The 17,489-nt window shown below is 36.7% G+C and overlaps 3 protein-coding genes across 3 annotated transcripts; 1 reads left to right on the forward strand and 2 right to left on the reverse strand.

The window, feature by feature from the left end:
* Positions 1-1,493: 1,493 nt before the first annotated feature.
* MONOS_16960 (uncharacterized protein) lies at positions 1,494-3,554 on the reverse strand (the record flags this gene model as incomplete). The annotated part of the gene is made up of 1 exon (XM_067869838.1): positions 1,494-3,554. One exon carries the CDS (start codon positions 3,552-3,554, stop codon positions 1,494-1,496), a length of 2,061 nt encoding a protein of 686 aa, XP_067735248.1.
* Positions 3,555-5,802: 2,248 nt separating this feature from the next.
* Positions 5,803-15,319, forward strand: MONOS_14360 (uncharacterized protein; the record flags this gene model as incomplete). The annotated part of the gene is made up of 2 exons (XM_067867157.1): positions 5,803-5,989; positions 6,150-15,319. 2 exons carry the CDS (start codon positions 5,803-5,805, stop codon positions 15,317-15,319), a joined length of 9,357 nt encoding a protein of 3,118 aa, XP_067735249.1.
* A 28-nt stretch (positions 15,320-15,347) lies between these two features.
* MONOS_14361 (putative Hsp40) lies at positions 15,348-17,345 on the reverse strand. Its single transcript, XM_067867158.1, has 6 exons — positions 17,250-17,345; positions 16,998-17,184; positions 16,867-16,941; positions 16,404-16,808; positions 16,149-16,237; positions 15,348-15,883 (listed from the first exon to the last, which is right to left on the reverse strand). Exons 1-6 carry the CDS (start codon positions 17,327-17,329, stop codon positions 15,817-15,819), a joined length of 903 nt encoding a protein of 300 aa, XP_067735250.1. The 5' UTR covers positions 17,330-17,345; the 3' UTR covers positions 15,348-15,816.
* Between the last annotated feature and the right edge of the window lie 144 nt (positions 17,346-17,489).

A 17,489-nucleotide genomic window follows, 5' to 3' on the forward strand; every position in this document is an offset into this window, starting at 1 on the left:
AAAATCAGAAAAGATCGAATAGTAGAAATAGATGAAACTTTAATTCATAAAAGAAAGAACGGTGTTGGGAGATGCAGAGAACGGCAATGGCTATGGGGAGTAGAAGAGAGAAAAGAAATTGGAAAGCCACAAAAATTGATTGTCGAATTTCTTCCAGATCGAAAAGCTGATGCCATATTGTATTTTGTAAAAAAGAACATTGAAAGATCTTCAACTATTATGTCTGATAAATGGTCAGCATATAACTGCATTAGTGAAAACGGCTTCACCATTGACAGTTTCAATCATTCTCTCAATTTTGTTAAGCCTGAAAATCCTAAAGTTAACACTCAAACAATCGAAAGTGTGTGGTCCCATCTGAAAAACCACATTCCAAATAGAGGAAGAACATATATCAAGACAAAAGAATATGTTTATGAATTTCAATATAGGTTCAACAATAGACTAACATCTACAGCATATATAAAGGAACTTTCAAAAATCAGCAAGAAAAGTTTGGATATTTTCTTCGTGCTTACAATGAAAGCGTTGCAAGTTTGAAAAGCATTCTTCTGAAAGAAAGGAAATTAAAATTATCTTCTTATTTATTAAAGAAAGAGGAATTGAGAAAAAGAAACAACTATGAAATGTGTGATGAAAATGAACTTGATGAAATGTTGAAGAAAAAAAGATCATCAAAGCTAATATCAGAAATAAAAGAATCAACAAATTCAAAAAGAAGAAAAATAGATGATGAAGAAGTGAAAGAAGAAAAAGAAAAGATTTAGATCATGCGACGGAAGATTTCTGAAAAACAACGACAGCCAACAGTTAAAAACGTTAGAGTTTGAAACCCTAAAGTTTTGTGAAAAAAAAGAGAGAAAGATTGAAGAAATGGAGAAAAAAGAAAAAGATAAAACAAATGCAATTCTTAATCGAAAAATACTAAGAAGTTTTATTAAATCAACAAATATTGGAACAGAACAGTCTCCAATAAATTTATGAATTTTTATTTCACAACACTATCAATTACATCACATTTTGATCACGTTGCAAAAAAAAACTAATTAACACAAATGTTCGAAAATGAATTTCAAATAAAAACAAACTTCATTTCCTTTTAGTGAAATGAGAATTACACATTTCGATGCAAATGTGTAAACATTCTTGTAATCGTAAACATAAATAAGTCCATACGTATATCCACCTACATATAAATTATCATTTGTTTCATTATATTGTTCTAACCATGCTTCACAGACACAGATTGGCATTAACATTTGCTTCACTTATTTGTTCCATCTTCACGCACAAGACACAAAAATGCTCAGACAATGCACTCTTTCCAATGGACTCTGCTGCAATCCCTATTGTATCAGTCATTGTCTTCACAGTTTCACCTTCCGGAAAATCTTCAACCAGCACACACTTTATTTCCACGTGCGATAGCCTGTCTTCAAGATCCGATAGCACACTCATCTTCACTTTCTGCTTCAGCCTGTTCTTAAAACCAGCTATTTGTCTTGCCTCTCCCCGTTCACAATCTTCTGCCCCGCTGCTTCTGCTGAATCCTCCACAAATGGCACTTCCAGCGTCAGGCTCTCCCACGCCATCATCCCAATCGAAAACACCACCGACTTCTTTGTTGCTTCCATCTTCTTGTTGATCAGAAACTCAGGTGCCTTCCACCTCAGGCACTCTTTTTTGAAGGCATCCTCATCCTCTTCCTCATATGCTGATGAGGGCAGAGAGTCTCTATCGTTTCTGTCATCATCATCATCATCATCGCTTTCAGATGTAACAACGGTTGATGAAGAGATGGAAGATGTGTCAGAATCATCAGAAGAGAAATCTGAATGGAGGGCGATGCAGATGACCATGTGCTCGGAGAACAGCACGATGTGTGGGCTGAGGTTTGGCAGAGAGGGAAGATCGTCCTCTCCGTCTTCGAAGGAGAAGAGCGCCCCACCAGCCACCCAGAACAGCATCTGCGCTCCTGTCACCTCCCTCTCCTTCAACGTGCCATTCGCCAGATCTTTCTTCTCATTCCTCCCATGAAGCAACATGAACAGAGAATCCCTCAAGTCCACAATCAGCTTCTCATGAGGTGATGAGCATGCCATTGCATCCACCAAGTTCGACATTGAAGAGGTTCTGGGGCACAGATCCTCTCCTCGAACAAATGTTGTGTCTGTATCTGACGTATCTGTCGTTGAAGTGGATGAAATGGATGGCGATGGCTTTCGCTTCCTTTTCTCCTCTTCCTCATCATCAGCCTTTTCCAGTGCCCATTGTGGAATCTTCTCTGAATCTCTGCCCAATATGTATTCAGTGGAACCACTCTCAGACAAAAGACGCTCTGATGACTCCGAGTGTCCCAAGCTTTTCTCGTACACCCTCTTCTTAATTCTCTCTTCATTCTTCTTCTCAGCCTCCCTCTCTGCCCTCCTCTTCTGCTCCTCGGGTGGCATCTCCATCGTCACCATCTCAAATGCCTTCGGATCCTTCTTGATGTTATCATTCACAATCTCTTCCAATTCCTTTGTTCTTCTCTTTTGCTTTCTCCAACGAACAACAAACAAAATGAATCCAATCAAAACAATCACAAGAATAACTGTCATGATTATAACAATTAGCAACAAATATGATTTCCTTTCTATCCCTCCTTCAACAATTCTTTCATCTCCTTTTCCAACACTTTCACTCCTGTTCTTCACAATGAATGACTCAGTTGCGGATGGAGAATCAGCTTTTCCAAACACAATCCACACACTCACTTCTGTCTCTTCTCTCACTTTCTCCCATTCTGAACGTGTAACAACTGAGTGAATCTCATTTTCTGATGCAAACCCTTCTTCTTCAATCCCTTTTCTCACAAGCTCCTCTTCATCCCCATCTTTCATACTTATCTCTTGTGACAATTTGTGAGGAAGAAGCAGCTTCCCACGAATGCTCAAGTCCATGCCCCCACTCGCCTGTGTTGTGCTCTTCACTTCTTCCAAGACAGGGATGAAAAATGATGATCCTCTTTCACTCGCTATTCCTCCCAATTGACATCCCTCATCCAATATCCGCAGAGATGTGTTTTTCTCCATACCTTCTCCCCCTTTAAAACCCATCTCATTCAGATTTATATCTCTTCCTATTACACTCTCTTCAACAACAATCATCACGCTCATGAAATCAGATGTCAAATGCATCAGACCATAATCATTTGAGTCACATGAAAGTGTGTTTGTTCCACGTTGTCTGTTATTTGATCCATCCACACTGATCACAACAATTGTGTCACTCTGATGAATAGTCACAAACTCAATCAGATTTGTATCTTCTTTGTGTTCACAACTGTCACCTCCATATATTGCATTGAATTGATTGAAGTTGCCTTCTCGAAAATCAAACTGGAATTGGCTTTCATTGATTTGCGTTGAGATGTTGAAATATTCAACAAAAAATTCATTTCCAACTGTTGCTGTTGTGGCATTGAACTTTTCTTCAATAGATATAAACCAAAACTTCACGATCTCTATTGTCGAAAATACACCATTCCTCCATACACATTTATGTTGCTGCATTGATTAATGCTTATCATTTAACATCTATTTAATTTCATAAGAAAATGAATGATATTTAATGTGTTTTGCGAAAAATTTTAATAAAACAATGTTAATAATTAAAAAGAATGTTTCACACGATTTGTTTGTTCTTCTTTATTCATTGGCACCATAGTTTAATAATAATATCCTTGTGCTGCATGCAAATAATCTTCCTAAAAATCATAAACAAAATTCATAAAGATTTGAATGATATATTGATAATTATTTATCACACACTTTAAAACTATATTTACAGTCTAAACCGGATATAATCACATCTGTTTTTGCACAACTTTTTGTGACTATATCCGATTGTGATAATATACGATGCTGCTTAACACAGAAAAAAATAAAAATCAATCAATTAATTAATTAATTTTGGGTCGATTTTTTCATTTTCGAAAATTCTTCATTAAAACGCATTTTTCACTCGCGAAAACAATTTTTTTCATAAATACATATTATTTTGACTTATTTGAGCACATTTTTGAAAACGCGAAAATTTGAGATTTTTGATCAAAAAATCGATTTTTCATTGAAATAATCACCCATAATAACAAAAAATGTGATTATATATTTTCAGCCCTGTGATTGTATGCGATGGAAAATGAATGAAAAATAGGCCAAAAATGTCGGTGCATGGAAAAATGTGACTATATGCGAATGTGATTATATTCGACGTGATTATATCCGGTTTTGACTGTATATATATGATTCGTTATATGTTCGCAAACGAGGGTTCAATTCACGATGAAAGAAACTAATTTCTTATTTTTTGGATATTAAAAATTTAATTGTGGGATTGATCAAAATATTTTAATTTTTTTAATTTATTTTTTAAAATGTTTTTTTACTCGAATATTCTTTTGTATTATTTGAAAATAAAACAATTTGTGACCTTTCATCCCCTTTTTATTTCATAATTATCTTATTTTATTAAAAATTTGTAAAAATACTCATATTTATGGGTCATTTTTAAAAATGGTTTTTTCACGAGAAACAAAAATTTTTGCGAAAAACCGGTCCATACAAAAGTTTTTAAATAATTTTTGCATTTCAAACATCACAAAATTAATGTCTAAAAACAAAAATTGCAAAAGGGACTCAGTTACACCTATGCCCAAAAAAGTCTTTTAAGAAATAAAATAACACACACAATACACCGAGTGTAGATTAAAGAAAAATAATAAAAAACAAAAGATTGATAATTTTGCATTAAAAGAATTGAAGAATTAACTAAAAATAAAAAATTTCAAAATTGTCACTGGATATTCATTAACCCTAATCAAATTTTTCACAACAGCAACTAGCTGGCTAAAGTAACAAAAAACAAAGTGTTACCAATCATTGAACAAATAAAACACAAATAAACTTAAAGAATATGAAAGTCAAACTATGATATTCAAACTTCGCTTTTGAAGCATTAAAATAATAATACATAAAAAAAAAAATAAAAAAAAAAAAAATAAACATAATTCAAAATAATAGCTGATTGAAATCTTTTTATATAGATTATCACAAAAAATGTACACTCTTCGAAAAAAGAAACAGTTTGCGCAAAAAATACCGGACAAGATCGATTTCACAATAACTGCAAGAGGAATAATTCTGACTATTTTCCTATAAATATATCTCGTAAATTCAAACTCATTTGATACACGAGACTTTCAAAATAGCCTCATTTGTGCTCAGAAAAAATTATCGATTGAAATCTCAGAGAAATAGGATTTTGAATTTTTCCGAAATATCAAAAATAATTTATTCTGAGCACAAATGAAGCTATTTTCAAAGTCTTGTATATCACGTGAGCTTGTATTGATGAGATGCATTTTGAAGAAAATTGTCAGAATTATTCCTCTTGCAGTTATTGTGAAATCGATCATGTCCGGTATTTTGTGTGATGTCCGGTATTTTGTGTGATGTCCGGTATTTTGTGTGATGTCCGGTATTTTGTGTGATGTCCGGTATTTTGTGTGATGTCCGGTATTTTGTGCGATATCTGTATCACTTATGGCTGCAGGGTTTTCCACCAATGGTAATATTAAAAAATGACTCTTTAAATTTTGTTATTACTCATATATTATTTTGCATGGAAATGGAAGACTAATTATGATTTGATTGCAGAAAAAGTTTCGAACAAATCTCAGCTTTTTTCAAAACTTAAAAATATTCATCCCAAGTATATAATAATTTTTTTGATAGAATTTTTTTATTGAATTCTTAAAAAATGAGCTTCAGAAAACACTCATTTGATGAAGACGAAGAATTTGTGAGTATTTTTTCTATTGTAGGAGCTGAAGAATCAAATTGGCTGAATGATTTGGCCGACAAAGCGAGAAATGAAGAAAACGTTGATCAAATAAAGGAAACTGATTTTGATTATTCAAGCACAAACAATTTGCAAAACATTGAAGGTAAAGTTGTAGTTTTTGTGTTTATTGCTAACATTTTTATTTAATCTTTGTTTTTAAGATGATAATGATTTTTCAAATAGATTAAAAATTATAAACCAAGCTTTTGATGAAAGGTTTAAACAAATCAATGAAACAAAATCTACATTGAATAACATACAAGACTCAACACGTTCTCTGTTTGGTGATTCGACAGCACTTGCACAAACAACATTTTTATTCGATTTAAAAAACGAGGAATCTTCATTTGTAAGTGAAAGTCAGAGCAGAAATCTGTTTGATAAAATCGATGAAATTCTTGGAATACAATCTCTTAGCGAAAAGATATCTAAAGAAGCAGAGAACGAAACAAATAAAAAACAAGATTTATATTTGAAAGAGAATAAAAAAAATGAACAAGTTTCACAAATTGAAGACTATATTTTCTCCGAAGTTACTAGCAATGAACAGTTCAAATCAAACCAGTTACATGACGATTGCGTTCACGGTCAAACGAATGCAGAACTTAACAAGAATTCAAAGCAAATAGGTAATAATTATTCGAATTTGGAAGATTCTTCTCCATTAAATGATGATTTTGCACTGAAACAAAAAAGTATAGTAATATCAGATGAATTCAAAGGGCACGAACAAGATGAAAATACAGATACCTCCAAGACAATTGAAGATAATTTTTCGAATATACATACACCATTAACTGCTTCATATCAGTCTATTCATTCTTTGCTCATACCATCTTCAGATTACTCTTCCTCTTCCTCCTCTTCCTCCTCTTCTTCCTCTTCCTCCTCTTCCTCCTCTTCCTCCTCTTCCTCCTCTTCTTCCTCTTCCTCCTCTTCTTCCTCTTCCTCCTCTTCCTCCTCTTCCTCCTCTTCCTCCTCTTCCTCCTCTTCTTCCCCTTCATCGTTCGAAGCTGAGATGGAAGCGATGCGCAAACGGCTGGCGCAACAGCTGGAGGACGAATTTGCTGCTGTTGAAGCAGAGCGCATGGAAAGAGAAAGAAAACAGAAGGAAGAAGAGAAAAAGAGAAGAAAAGAAATGCTGGCGGCTGATTTTGAGTGCCGGCGCTGGCGACGGGAAGAAAGCGTGATGTGGATTGAGGAGGCGATCATTGCACAGACAAAGAAGAAAGTTGAAGAATACAAAAGAAATCTGCTGAGCAGACTGAAATGCAGATGGAACAGCGGAAGTGTGGTACTGGAAATGGCAGAGGAGAAAGAAGGAGGAGGAGAGAAACAGGAGAGAAACAAGGAGAGAAAAGAAGAAAGCAACAGCAAAGACAACGGAACGCTTTCTTCAAGTGCTTCTTCTTTGCATGTAAATTCTTCCTCGAAGAAGCTTCTGCCCCGTTTGCGTGCTTTCTCTCCGCTGCGAATCAGGCATTACGTTGAATCTAAACAGAACAAGCAAAAAGAGAGCGGCAGTGAGAATGTTTCATTGCCTTCTCAAACAGCTCAACCTGTTCTGTCATTAAGGCAAAACGCACTTTCTAGTCAGAGAACACCATCTGCCAGTCTGTTTGCGCAGTCCTCTCGAAGCAAACAGACTCAGCCGGCTTCTCCTGCGTCTTCGGTTTCATTTGGTGCGAGAAATTCGAAGAATGTAAAGATTTCTTCAGAAAATGCAGAAATATCTGCTTCATCTTCGTTTTTATCATCATCATCATCATCTTCTTCTCCTTCTCCAATTTCATCATCTTCCATTGATTTATCATCTATCCCGACTCTTCCTCCTCCTGCTTATACATCCTTCGTCGAGGCCTCTCAGCAAATGGCGCAGCGTCTTCTTTCCTTTGCCATCGAAACAGCCGAAAAACAGACAACTTCTGCCCTCAATTTGACAGCACGAAAGAGCGAAAAGGAGAAAAATGACGAAAAAGAAAAGAAAAAACAAAGTTTATTGAGCGAAAGAAGGAAGTATTTTGCGCAATTCGATCAAAAACTGACAGAAAGGCTGTTTGAAAAGGATGGCTCTGTCAGAATATCGTTAGAAGACAAAGTTAAGCCTCAGCCATTGAATTCAAACCAACCAGCTTTAATTGCACAGAATGTGACGAAAACAGACCCGGCTGAGTTTGTGAGGCAGCTGATGCTGCCAAAACTGAAATTGTTGGGAAAGAGGAAGAATGTTTCTTCTTCTTCTTCTGTTTCTGCTTCTTCTTTTTCTTCTTCCTCACAAAATGATTTCATAAAGTCAGCTTCCAACTCATCATCATCATCATCATCATCATCCTCTTCTTCTTCTTCTATTTCTCCCTCATTCTCGTCTCTGTCTCAACAAACCAAAAAGCCCTTGACACCAAAGCGTTCTTCATCAAAGCCAGTTTTAAGACCGAAATCAGCAGCATCCAACGACAAAGCTAAGAATTTGAATTCCACATCAGGAGAACCTTCTTCTTCACCTTCCATTTCACTATCTTCTTCTTCTTCTTCTTCCTCTTCTTCTTCTTCCTCTTCTTCCTCTTCCTCCTCTTCCACCTCACTTTCGCCTTCTTCACCTCAATTGAACTTTTCCCATACAAATTCCATGAAAAACACTCTGTTTTATAAGAGGCCTTTTATTTCATTCAATTCAACAGCTTCTTCCACATCAGCATTTGCCATTCGCAATTCACTTCTCACTTCATCTGCTTCTTTTCTTTCTTCTTCTTCTTCTTCTTTTAATTCTTCACCATCAATTTTGAGTGAATTATACAACGACTTTCTTTTATTGGTGTTTTCATCTGCTTCTTCTTTTACATCTTCCACATCTTTCAATTCAAAACTCCCCCAAACAAACACCTCAAAGCAACTTTCACCTTATCCTTCATCATCATCTTCTTCTTCCTCCTCCTCCTCCTCCTCTTCTTCTTCTTCATCTTTCTCTTCCTCTTCCTCCTCCTCCTCCTCCTCCTCTTCTTCTTCTTCTTCTTCTCATCTCCATTCAAACACCCTTCCTCTCTTCTGCGTCAACAAGAAATCCCAACTCTCTTCTCACATCAGCATCTTCGATTTTGTTCCTCAGCTTCCTCTTTCCAGCCATTTTCAACAGACAAATTCAAAAAATTTCACAGAAATCTCAGAAAATTCAGAAAATAACAGAAATTTCGATGTTTTGCCTTCGTCTTTTCTTTCTGTTCAATTGTCTGCTAATTCTTTGACTTCGTTGGAGCCCCTTTTCTTGCCGTCAATTGTGAAATCTGATGATAAGATGAAGGGAAATAACAACAAAGATACAAAAAATACTCAAAAAACTTCTTCTTCTTCTTCTTTAATCTTTTCCAATCTTTTTCTTCTTGACGTCTCCAGCAATCAGCTCAAAACTCTTTCTTTGCCTTCTCTTTCTGTTTCCTCTTCGCAAAACTTATTTCCAAAACTTCAGATTTTGAAATGCCTGTCAAATCAACTGACTTCTTTCAACAACTTCCTTTCATTCAATTCAACTTCTCCTTCTTCTTCTCCTTCTTACTCTTCTTCATCACAGTTCTCTTCTTCTTCTTCTTCTTCCTTTTCCTCTTTATGTTTTCCGAGTCTTCTTCTGCTTGATGCAAGTGTAAATAAATTATCCTCCTTTTTCACTTCAAGTTTATCATCATCATCTTCTTCTTCTTCTCTTTCTTCTTCTTCTTCTTCTTCAACCAATCCACCAATATTTTCATCTGTGTTCCCCAACCTCCTTTCTCTTTCATTGTATCGCAATTCATTCTCAACCAACACACAAAACGCTTCATCATCATCAAAAACATCATCATCATCATCTTCTTCTTCTTCTTCCAAATCATCTTCTTCTTTCTCTTCTTCTTCTTCCCCCTCTTCCAATTCTTCTCTCTTCTCTTCTCTTCCTCGCTCTCTTCTTTCACTCGACTTTGGCAGAAACAACCTTTCCGGCGGCATTCCTTCTTCTCTTTCGTCTTCTCTCCCCTTTTTGAGGAGCTTAACACTCTACTTCAACAACTTCGATGGATGGGACGAAAACACAAGAATTTCTGATTGCAATAAGATGTCATCATCATCATCATCATCATCATCTTTATCTTCTTCTTCTTCTTCCTCCTCATCGTTATCTTTGTCTTCTACTTCTTCCTCATCAGTTTCTTCTATTTCTTCAATTTTTTCTTCTTCTCCTCTTCCTCCTTATCTTTATTTCTTCTCATCAATGCAACAAATCGATCCACTCCGCTACAAACCAACCTCCTTCCAGCTTTTGATGAACTATTTCGAAGAAGAAGCGACTAATCTATTTAAATTGTTTCAAAATAAAAGTGAAAAAGAAACGAAAACAAATTCTTCTTTTTCTTCCTCCTCTTCCTCTTCTGCCAAATTTCATTCGTTCATTCTTCTTCTTCTTTCTGAGCTCCGAATCAACAACAACAAACTTCGTAACTTCCCCTCTTTATCATCATCTTCTTCTTTTATCTTTCCCTCTCTTCATTCACTGAATGCATCAGACAACCAATTTCGTTCTCTTCCTCCGCTTTCTTCTTTGCCCTCTCTCTCAACACTCAACATGTCATTCACAAATGTCGCTCCTGCTTTGCCTCTTTGCAATGATGATGGTGATGATGATTGTAAAAGGAAACATTCTTCTTCTTCTTCTTTCTCTTCTAAAGATATTTCATCATCATCATCTTCTTTCGCTTCCTCTTCCTCCTCCTCTCATCCCCATCTCCCCTGGTTCTCCACATTCCTTCCCCTCGCTCAGTCCTCTTCTTCTCTTACCAGCCTCACCTTCACTGACACCCCCATTTCTTCTATTTCTCCGAACTACGGAATTATTCCGGCAGCTCTTCTATCGAAGCTGAAGGTGTTTGACAACGAAGACGTGCATCAGGAGTTGGTTGTGGCTCCATTTGAAGAGAGGAAGAATGAAGAAGAAGAAAGAGGAGGAGAAGAAAAGATTGCGAAGGAGATTAGAAGAAGAATAAAGGAAGAAAAGAAGAAGTGGTTGAAAAGAAGAGGAAATGCAAACAGAAGCAGAACAAATGAACAAAATTCTGATGTGTCATCATTCATTTCGTTTTTGGAACAAGTTTCACATCCATCATATACATTATCATCCTCTTCTTCTTCCTCCTCTTCTTCTTCCTCCTCTCTTTCTCTCTTCAACCCCTTCTTCTTCCCTCGCCTTGTTCTCCACTCCTTCCACATTCCCTCTCCTTCTTCTCCTCTTCCCATCTCCCTCGGCACAAAACTTCTTCTTTCGCTCTCTCGTTCACCTTCTGCTGTGTTGTATGCGAAGGATGTGCTGATTGGAGGAGAAGGAAGAAGAAGAAATGCAAATCTTGTGGAAGAAGAAGTTTGCGTTCCGTGGCTTTTGAGAAGGATGGAGATGGTTTTGGGGGAAGATGAAGCGAAGGAAGAAAAAGAAGAAGAAGAAGAAGAAGAAGAAATGGAAGATGAAAACGTCGATATTGTTGAGAAAGAAGAAGGAAGAAGAAGCAATAAAACTGTTGTTTTTGATCCTTTATCTCCTTCATCACAGGCGTTTCGTGTGCTTCTTTCTCATCTTTTTGCTTCAACTTCTTCTTCTTCCTCCTCCTCCTCTCCGTCTTCATCATCTACTTCTTCATCTTCTTCATCTTCTTCCTCTTTCCATTCAAGATATCCCATTTCCAATGCTCCATTCACTCATATCTTTCCCTTCTGGCTGAGTTCGATTTTGAACCAAAATTCCGTTTTCTCCTTCGGAATTGAAAGTGCATTTCAACATAAACAACATCCTCTTCATCTTTTGGATTCTTTTTCTCGTTTTTTCTCAAATGCTTCATTTCAATCTTTATCTTCTTCTGCTTCTTCTTCTCCTTTTTCATCATCTTCATCATCGTCATCATCAACTTCTTCTTCTTCAATCAATCCATTTGTTATATCATCTCCTTCTTTCTATTCACTTCCTCCTCTTCCACTTCATCGCCACTTCAAAATTTGCACTTCAAACACATCACAAACACCTCACAATCATTCCATTTCAAATTCTTCTTATGAAAAATTGCCTTCTTCCTCTTCCTCTTCTTCCTCTTCCTCTTCTTTATTTTACCGAAAATCCCTTCAAACCACTCAACTTCCTCTTTTGTCTCATCAGCTTCGCTTCCTCCTTCTTTCACACGATGTTGACAACCAACATCTTCTTCGCCTTCTTCCTGCTTCTTCTTTTCTTTCAAACAAAATCATTTCTTCTTCTTCTTCTTCCTCCTCTTCTTCTTCATCCAATCCATCATCTTCTCTAAATTCAACTCTTTCTCAATCATCATCATCTTCTTCATCTTCCTCCTCCTCCTCCTCCTCCTCCTCTTCTTCTTCTTCTTCTTCTTCTTCTTCTTTCCTTTCCTTACGTCATTCCGCCTTAAACCAAGCCCGTCTCCTTCGCGAAGAAGCCATCCGACTCAAAATGCAATCTGTTTTGGCTGAACATCAACACAATGCTTTAACTGAAATGTTACAAAGGGCAAAGAAAGAAACAGAGGAAATGTTTGGGAAGAGAGAAACAAAGGAGAAAATGCAGAAGGCGGAAAGGAAGATGGAGGAAAAAGAAAAAGAAAAAGAAAAAAGAGGGGAAGAAGAACGCAAAGAAGAGGAAGAGGAAGAGGATGAAGAAGAAATCATTGAAGAAGTTCATGAAGAAGATTCGTCTTATTTCACTTTCTCTCAAACAGACGATGGATGTGAGTATGAAACAATTGAATGGCCATTTTCAGCTTCTTCTTCTGCTTCATCATCATCACCATCATATTCTTCTTCCAGTGCTTCTGCATCATCTTTTGCATTTGCTTCTGTTTCAGCTTCCGCTTCCGCTTCCGCTTCTTCTTCTTCTTCTTCTCCAATCAATTCTTCTTCTTCTTCAGATCCTTCTTCGAACAATCACTTTTCTCCTTCAAAGAACAATTTCATCCCTTCTTCTTCGAACTTGCTCTCTTCGAAGTATCTTTCTCCTCTCCAAATCGACAGAAGATGGCTGATTGGCACGCTGACTGCACACAAAACAGCAGAAAAGATACAAAACTGGATGCGGAGTGAATGGAGCGGAGAAGGAAAGAGGAGAAGAGAAGAGAAAGAGAAAGAGAAAGAGAAGGAGAAAAAGATGAAAGAAGAGGAAGCAATAAGAATGGAACAGGAGAGAGAAAGAGAGAAAGAAGAAGGAGAAGGAGAAAGAAGAAGAGAAAGAAAGAAAGAAGAAAAAACAAGGCAAAAATCAAGCAAACGTTCTGATTTTGGTGTGGATGATAACATTTTGGACGAAGTTGTTGATTTTGATGAGTTTGACGAATATCTTTTGGAAGAAGATGACAATTCAAAATGGAAGAAACTTGATGAGGAAAGAAAAGAAAGAGAACGAAGATTCAAAGAAGAGGAAGAGGCTGAGGAAGAGAGGAGAAGAAAAGAGGAAGAAGAAGAAGAGGAAAGAAGAAGAAAAGAAGAAGAAGAAGAAAGAAGAAGAAGAATGGAAGAGATGGAGAGAGAGCTAAATCCGGCTGATTCTGCTACAAGCGGAATGGAAACGACAAACACAGAAAATGGCGATGAAAACGACACACGACTTCAATGGCTTCTTTCAACAGTGGAACAGAAAAGAAGGGGAAGAGAGAATACAAGGGAGGGATATGAGAAATTTGGGGAAGAGAGAAGAAGAGGAAAAGATGATGAAAGCGCGTTTGAGAGGAGGTTGAGTGAGGAAGAGAATGAATATGAAGATAAGAATGAAGAAGTTGTGGAAGAGGACAATGATGATGATGGAGGCGATGGCTTTTCGGCAACAAGAAAAAGCAGATATGCTCCTGAAAACTTGTTCAGGAAAGAGTGGATCGAAAGAGAAGGATACAACAAAGAAGAGAGAAGAGGAAGAGGGAGAGGGAGAGGAAGAGAAGAAGAAGAAGAAGCAAACCTGAATGCTCAGTTTGATTCAGTTGGATATGAAGAAGAGGAAGAAGATGATGAAAGACTTTCTGAGACAAATGGTACACGACAAACGCAACAGTCACAAATGCAAAATTCTTCTTCTTCTTCTGCAATCACTCCAGTTGATCCGCTGCAAGTGCTTCTGAAGCAGCGGAAGAGGCAGATTACAAAGATGGAGCAGAAACAGGCAGCGGCGATGGAGAAGAAGCGGAGGTTGGATGCCCTACAACCAAAGCCGAAACAAGAAGTGGTGAAGCACATTGGAGCGATTCTGAAGGCGAAGAGAAAGGGAATTGAAGGAGAAGGAGAAGGAGACGGAGAGGAAGGAAGAGGAAGAGGAATGAGCGAGATGAGGCGATCTAATGCAAGTTCGTTGGCTTCTGCATTCACTCAGAAGCAGTCTCAGAGCTCGAAAAGACCGCAAGTGAGAGAAAGTTCTGTCAGACAATCAATTGCGAATTATGCAAAGTTGGCAGCACATCGTCCACCTTCTGCATCTCGCTCTAATCAGCACTCAACAATAGTAACACCAACAACAATAACTTCATCATCACCATCTTCTTCTTCTTCTTCATATTCCTCTTCTTCATATGGCTCTTCCGCTGCATTGCACTTGCGTCCGCTTTCGCCCTCTCGCAGCGAAAGTGCCAGAGATGAGCTATATACACCACCAGCCACTCAAACAGACTTGGGCAGAGCATTCAGAAGAGAATCTCCTCAACAGCACTTTCATTCAGAAAGACACAGTTCTGGTCGCTCCACCCCGTCTTCTCCTGTTCTTTCTCCTTCTTTGTCATTTTCTCCTTCTTCATCTTCCTCTTCATCTTCCTCTTCATCTTCCTCTTCATCCTCCTCTTCTTCTGTTTCTTCACATCTTCAGCCAATTTCTATTTCATCCCGTCCTCGTTCTCCTTCCCTCTCCGATGTGAAATACGGATCATCCATCCACAGTGCATCCAATGATCGCTATCCAACCTCTTCTGCGTATCCCTCAAATGTGCATCGCACTCCACAGCGCTCAATTGTAGTGACTCCGCCTTCTCCACGCGGAAGCCCTTCACACAATCCAATTGCTTCATCATCATCTTCTTCTTCCTCTTCTTCCTCTTCTTCAATATCTTCTTCTCGCGATGTTGCAATTCTATACACCCACATCCCTCCACCTTCGCCTCAGAATCTGAACTCAACCGTCGCATCTCGCTCATCTCAGTCATCCATTCGCACCACGTCTTCTTCTTCCACTTCCTCTTTCCCTGCAAGTTTGCTCTCTTCTCGCCCGCAGTCACCGCCTCTTGTGACGCCAATCTCCATTCTTCAGCCAAAACACCCTGTTTCTGCACAACGAGCCCAGCCAAGAATAGAATCAATGCCAAGACAGCCGAAAAAGAATGCACAGAATTCAAGAGCTGCTCTGCTGTCGCAGTTTGACGTGGTGGAAGACCCGAGATTGAAGAAAAAGAAGTGAAAATTTGTAAAAATTACAAAATTAATGAATTGATAATTTATTTTATTTGTAATATTTGTTATTTTTAATTTTGAAAAATTTGAAAAGACAATCAACAAAACGAAACATGAAAAGAATTACGAGCGTCTTGTTTGAGTTTTGTGGAGATTTCAAATTATTGCCTTGAATCAACCTTTTGTTTTCAGTCAAGAAAATTTACTTTTCTCCACAATTTTTCAAAAGTGAAATGAAAAAAATAATCATTAAAATTCTTGAGTGAATTAAACATTCAAACAAAATATCCTCGAATCCGAGCTAAAGTAGCATGAAATGTTAATTCAGCGAAATCAGAACAATTATGAAGAAGATGATCTGGCACGATGAATGCAGAGGAATGAAATGACTTATTAATTTGTGAAATAAATACCCATCTTATGAACAGTGAAATGATGTCAGAAGAATCAGAAGCTGTTTGATAAAAAAAAAGACTTGTGAACCACTCAAACAATTTTGAATGATCATTTCAACGAAGATGCATGCTCGTTCAATTGCTTTCCCACTTCAAGAAGAGAAGACAAAACTTGACTATTTTATAATCAAATGAAATTAAAGAGGAAGAAGGGGTGATTTCAAAGTTGACATAAACAAGAAGAAAATAGATAGACAAAAAAAGAGTGAAAATCAAAGAAAAATAAATAATATTTTAAAATGAAAAACATAAAGATAACAACATATCAAACGCAATAAGACGATTAAAAAATAAAAAAAAAGCATAAAAATTTTTTATCCTCACGAACAGTTAAATGCAGAATGTGAAGAGTTAAAAAAAAAGATTTTTCATTTATCATACGATTCGTTTGGAATGTATAAAGGATCTTCGGCCTCGCAGGGAGCTGCAATTTGGCGAGATGTTTTTGTTTGGGTTTCAGATGAATATTCCTTTTAATTCATTGTAAAAATAATAAAAAAAAACATTAATAAAATTCAATTAGAAAATAAATAAATGACAAAACAAATTCAACACAATAATATATGCACCAAATCATTCACCAAGACAACGTCATTAAAAAAAATACTTTAATCTTTTTGTAAATTTCAAACAAACCTCAAGTTTCTTTGCACGAATTATCATTTTTTCGTTCAGGGATTCTCTTTTTCTCTTCATTTCTTCTTGCATAAGCGCCAAAATGCATCGATCTGCTCCCGCTTCCGTCGAAAATTCAACCAATGCCTGTCCAATGTTTGTTATGCCATCGGCTCCGAATAGAACGCTCGCAATTTCTCCATGCACAAAAAGCATTTCTTCAACAGCTCTTCCTGAAGTTAATGATGGATAGGATGCTGGTATCCATTCTATCTTTACAATTCTTGTTTTTGCGCTGTCTTTTTTAATCTGCTTGTGAGTTACATTCTGTGAGGAAGCACTTCTGAGTCCAAGAGAAATCTCCAGAGCATGCTGATGCTCGGCGTTATCTCCTCCAGTTTTAACTAATTCAAGCATTTTTAAGTACTATCCAAAAAAAGAGAAATAAAAAACAAATAAATTGAATAAAATTAATTATTAATACTTCTTCACGTCTTTTGGCTTCCGAAAACAATTTTTCTCGATAAAGCCTTTCTCGCTCTTCTTCAGACCGTAAAATCTTTAAATTGCGAAAAAACATCAAGCAAAAGATAAATAATTAAATTAAATTCAGACCGTATTCCTCATTTGTTTTTTTTTGCTTTCCATTTGTTCCTCAATTTGTTTTCGTTTTTCACGAACTCTGTAAGTCATGTCATATTCAAAACGTTTTTCTTCATTTCCAAGCGTTTGATAGGCCTCTTGTATCATTTCAAATACTCCCTTTGCATTTGGGTTTTTATCTGGATGATACTGTAACGCTCTTTTATTTTTGAAAAAAATCAAAAAAACAACAGAAAACAACTCTAAATAATTGCACATTCATACAATTTATAATATTTTTTCCTTATTTCATCAGGTTCTGCATCGATATTTACTCCTAACACTTCATAATAATCAATATTCATATTTCTTCTCAGTAATTTATTTATGGGAATAACATAGGATTCTCATTATCACAGCACATTTAATTATTATTATCGAAAGAATAAAAATCTCAACTCTTCCAAAAGTGTATAAGATAATAAATTTGCTTTCATTTTTAGAAAATTCCATTGAAATGGTAGA

The sequence above is a fragment of the Monocercomonoides exilis genome, assembly GCF_001643675.1.
Source record: "Monocercomonoides exilis strain PA203 chromosome Unknown scaffold3-2548433, whole genome shotgun sequence".
NCBI classification, from domain to species: Eukaryota; Preaxostyla; order Oxymonadida; family Polymastigidae; genus Monocercomonoides; species Monocercomonoides exilis.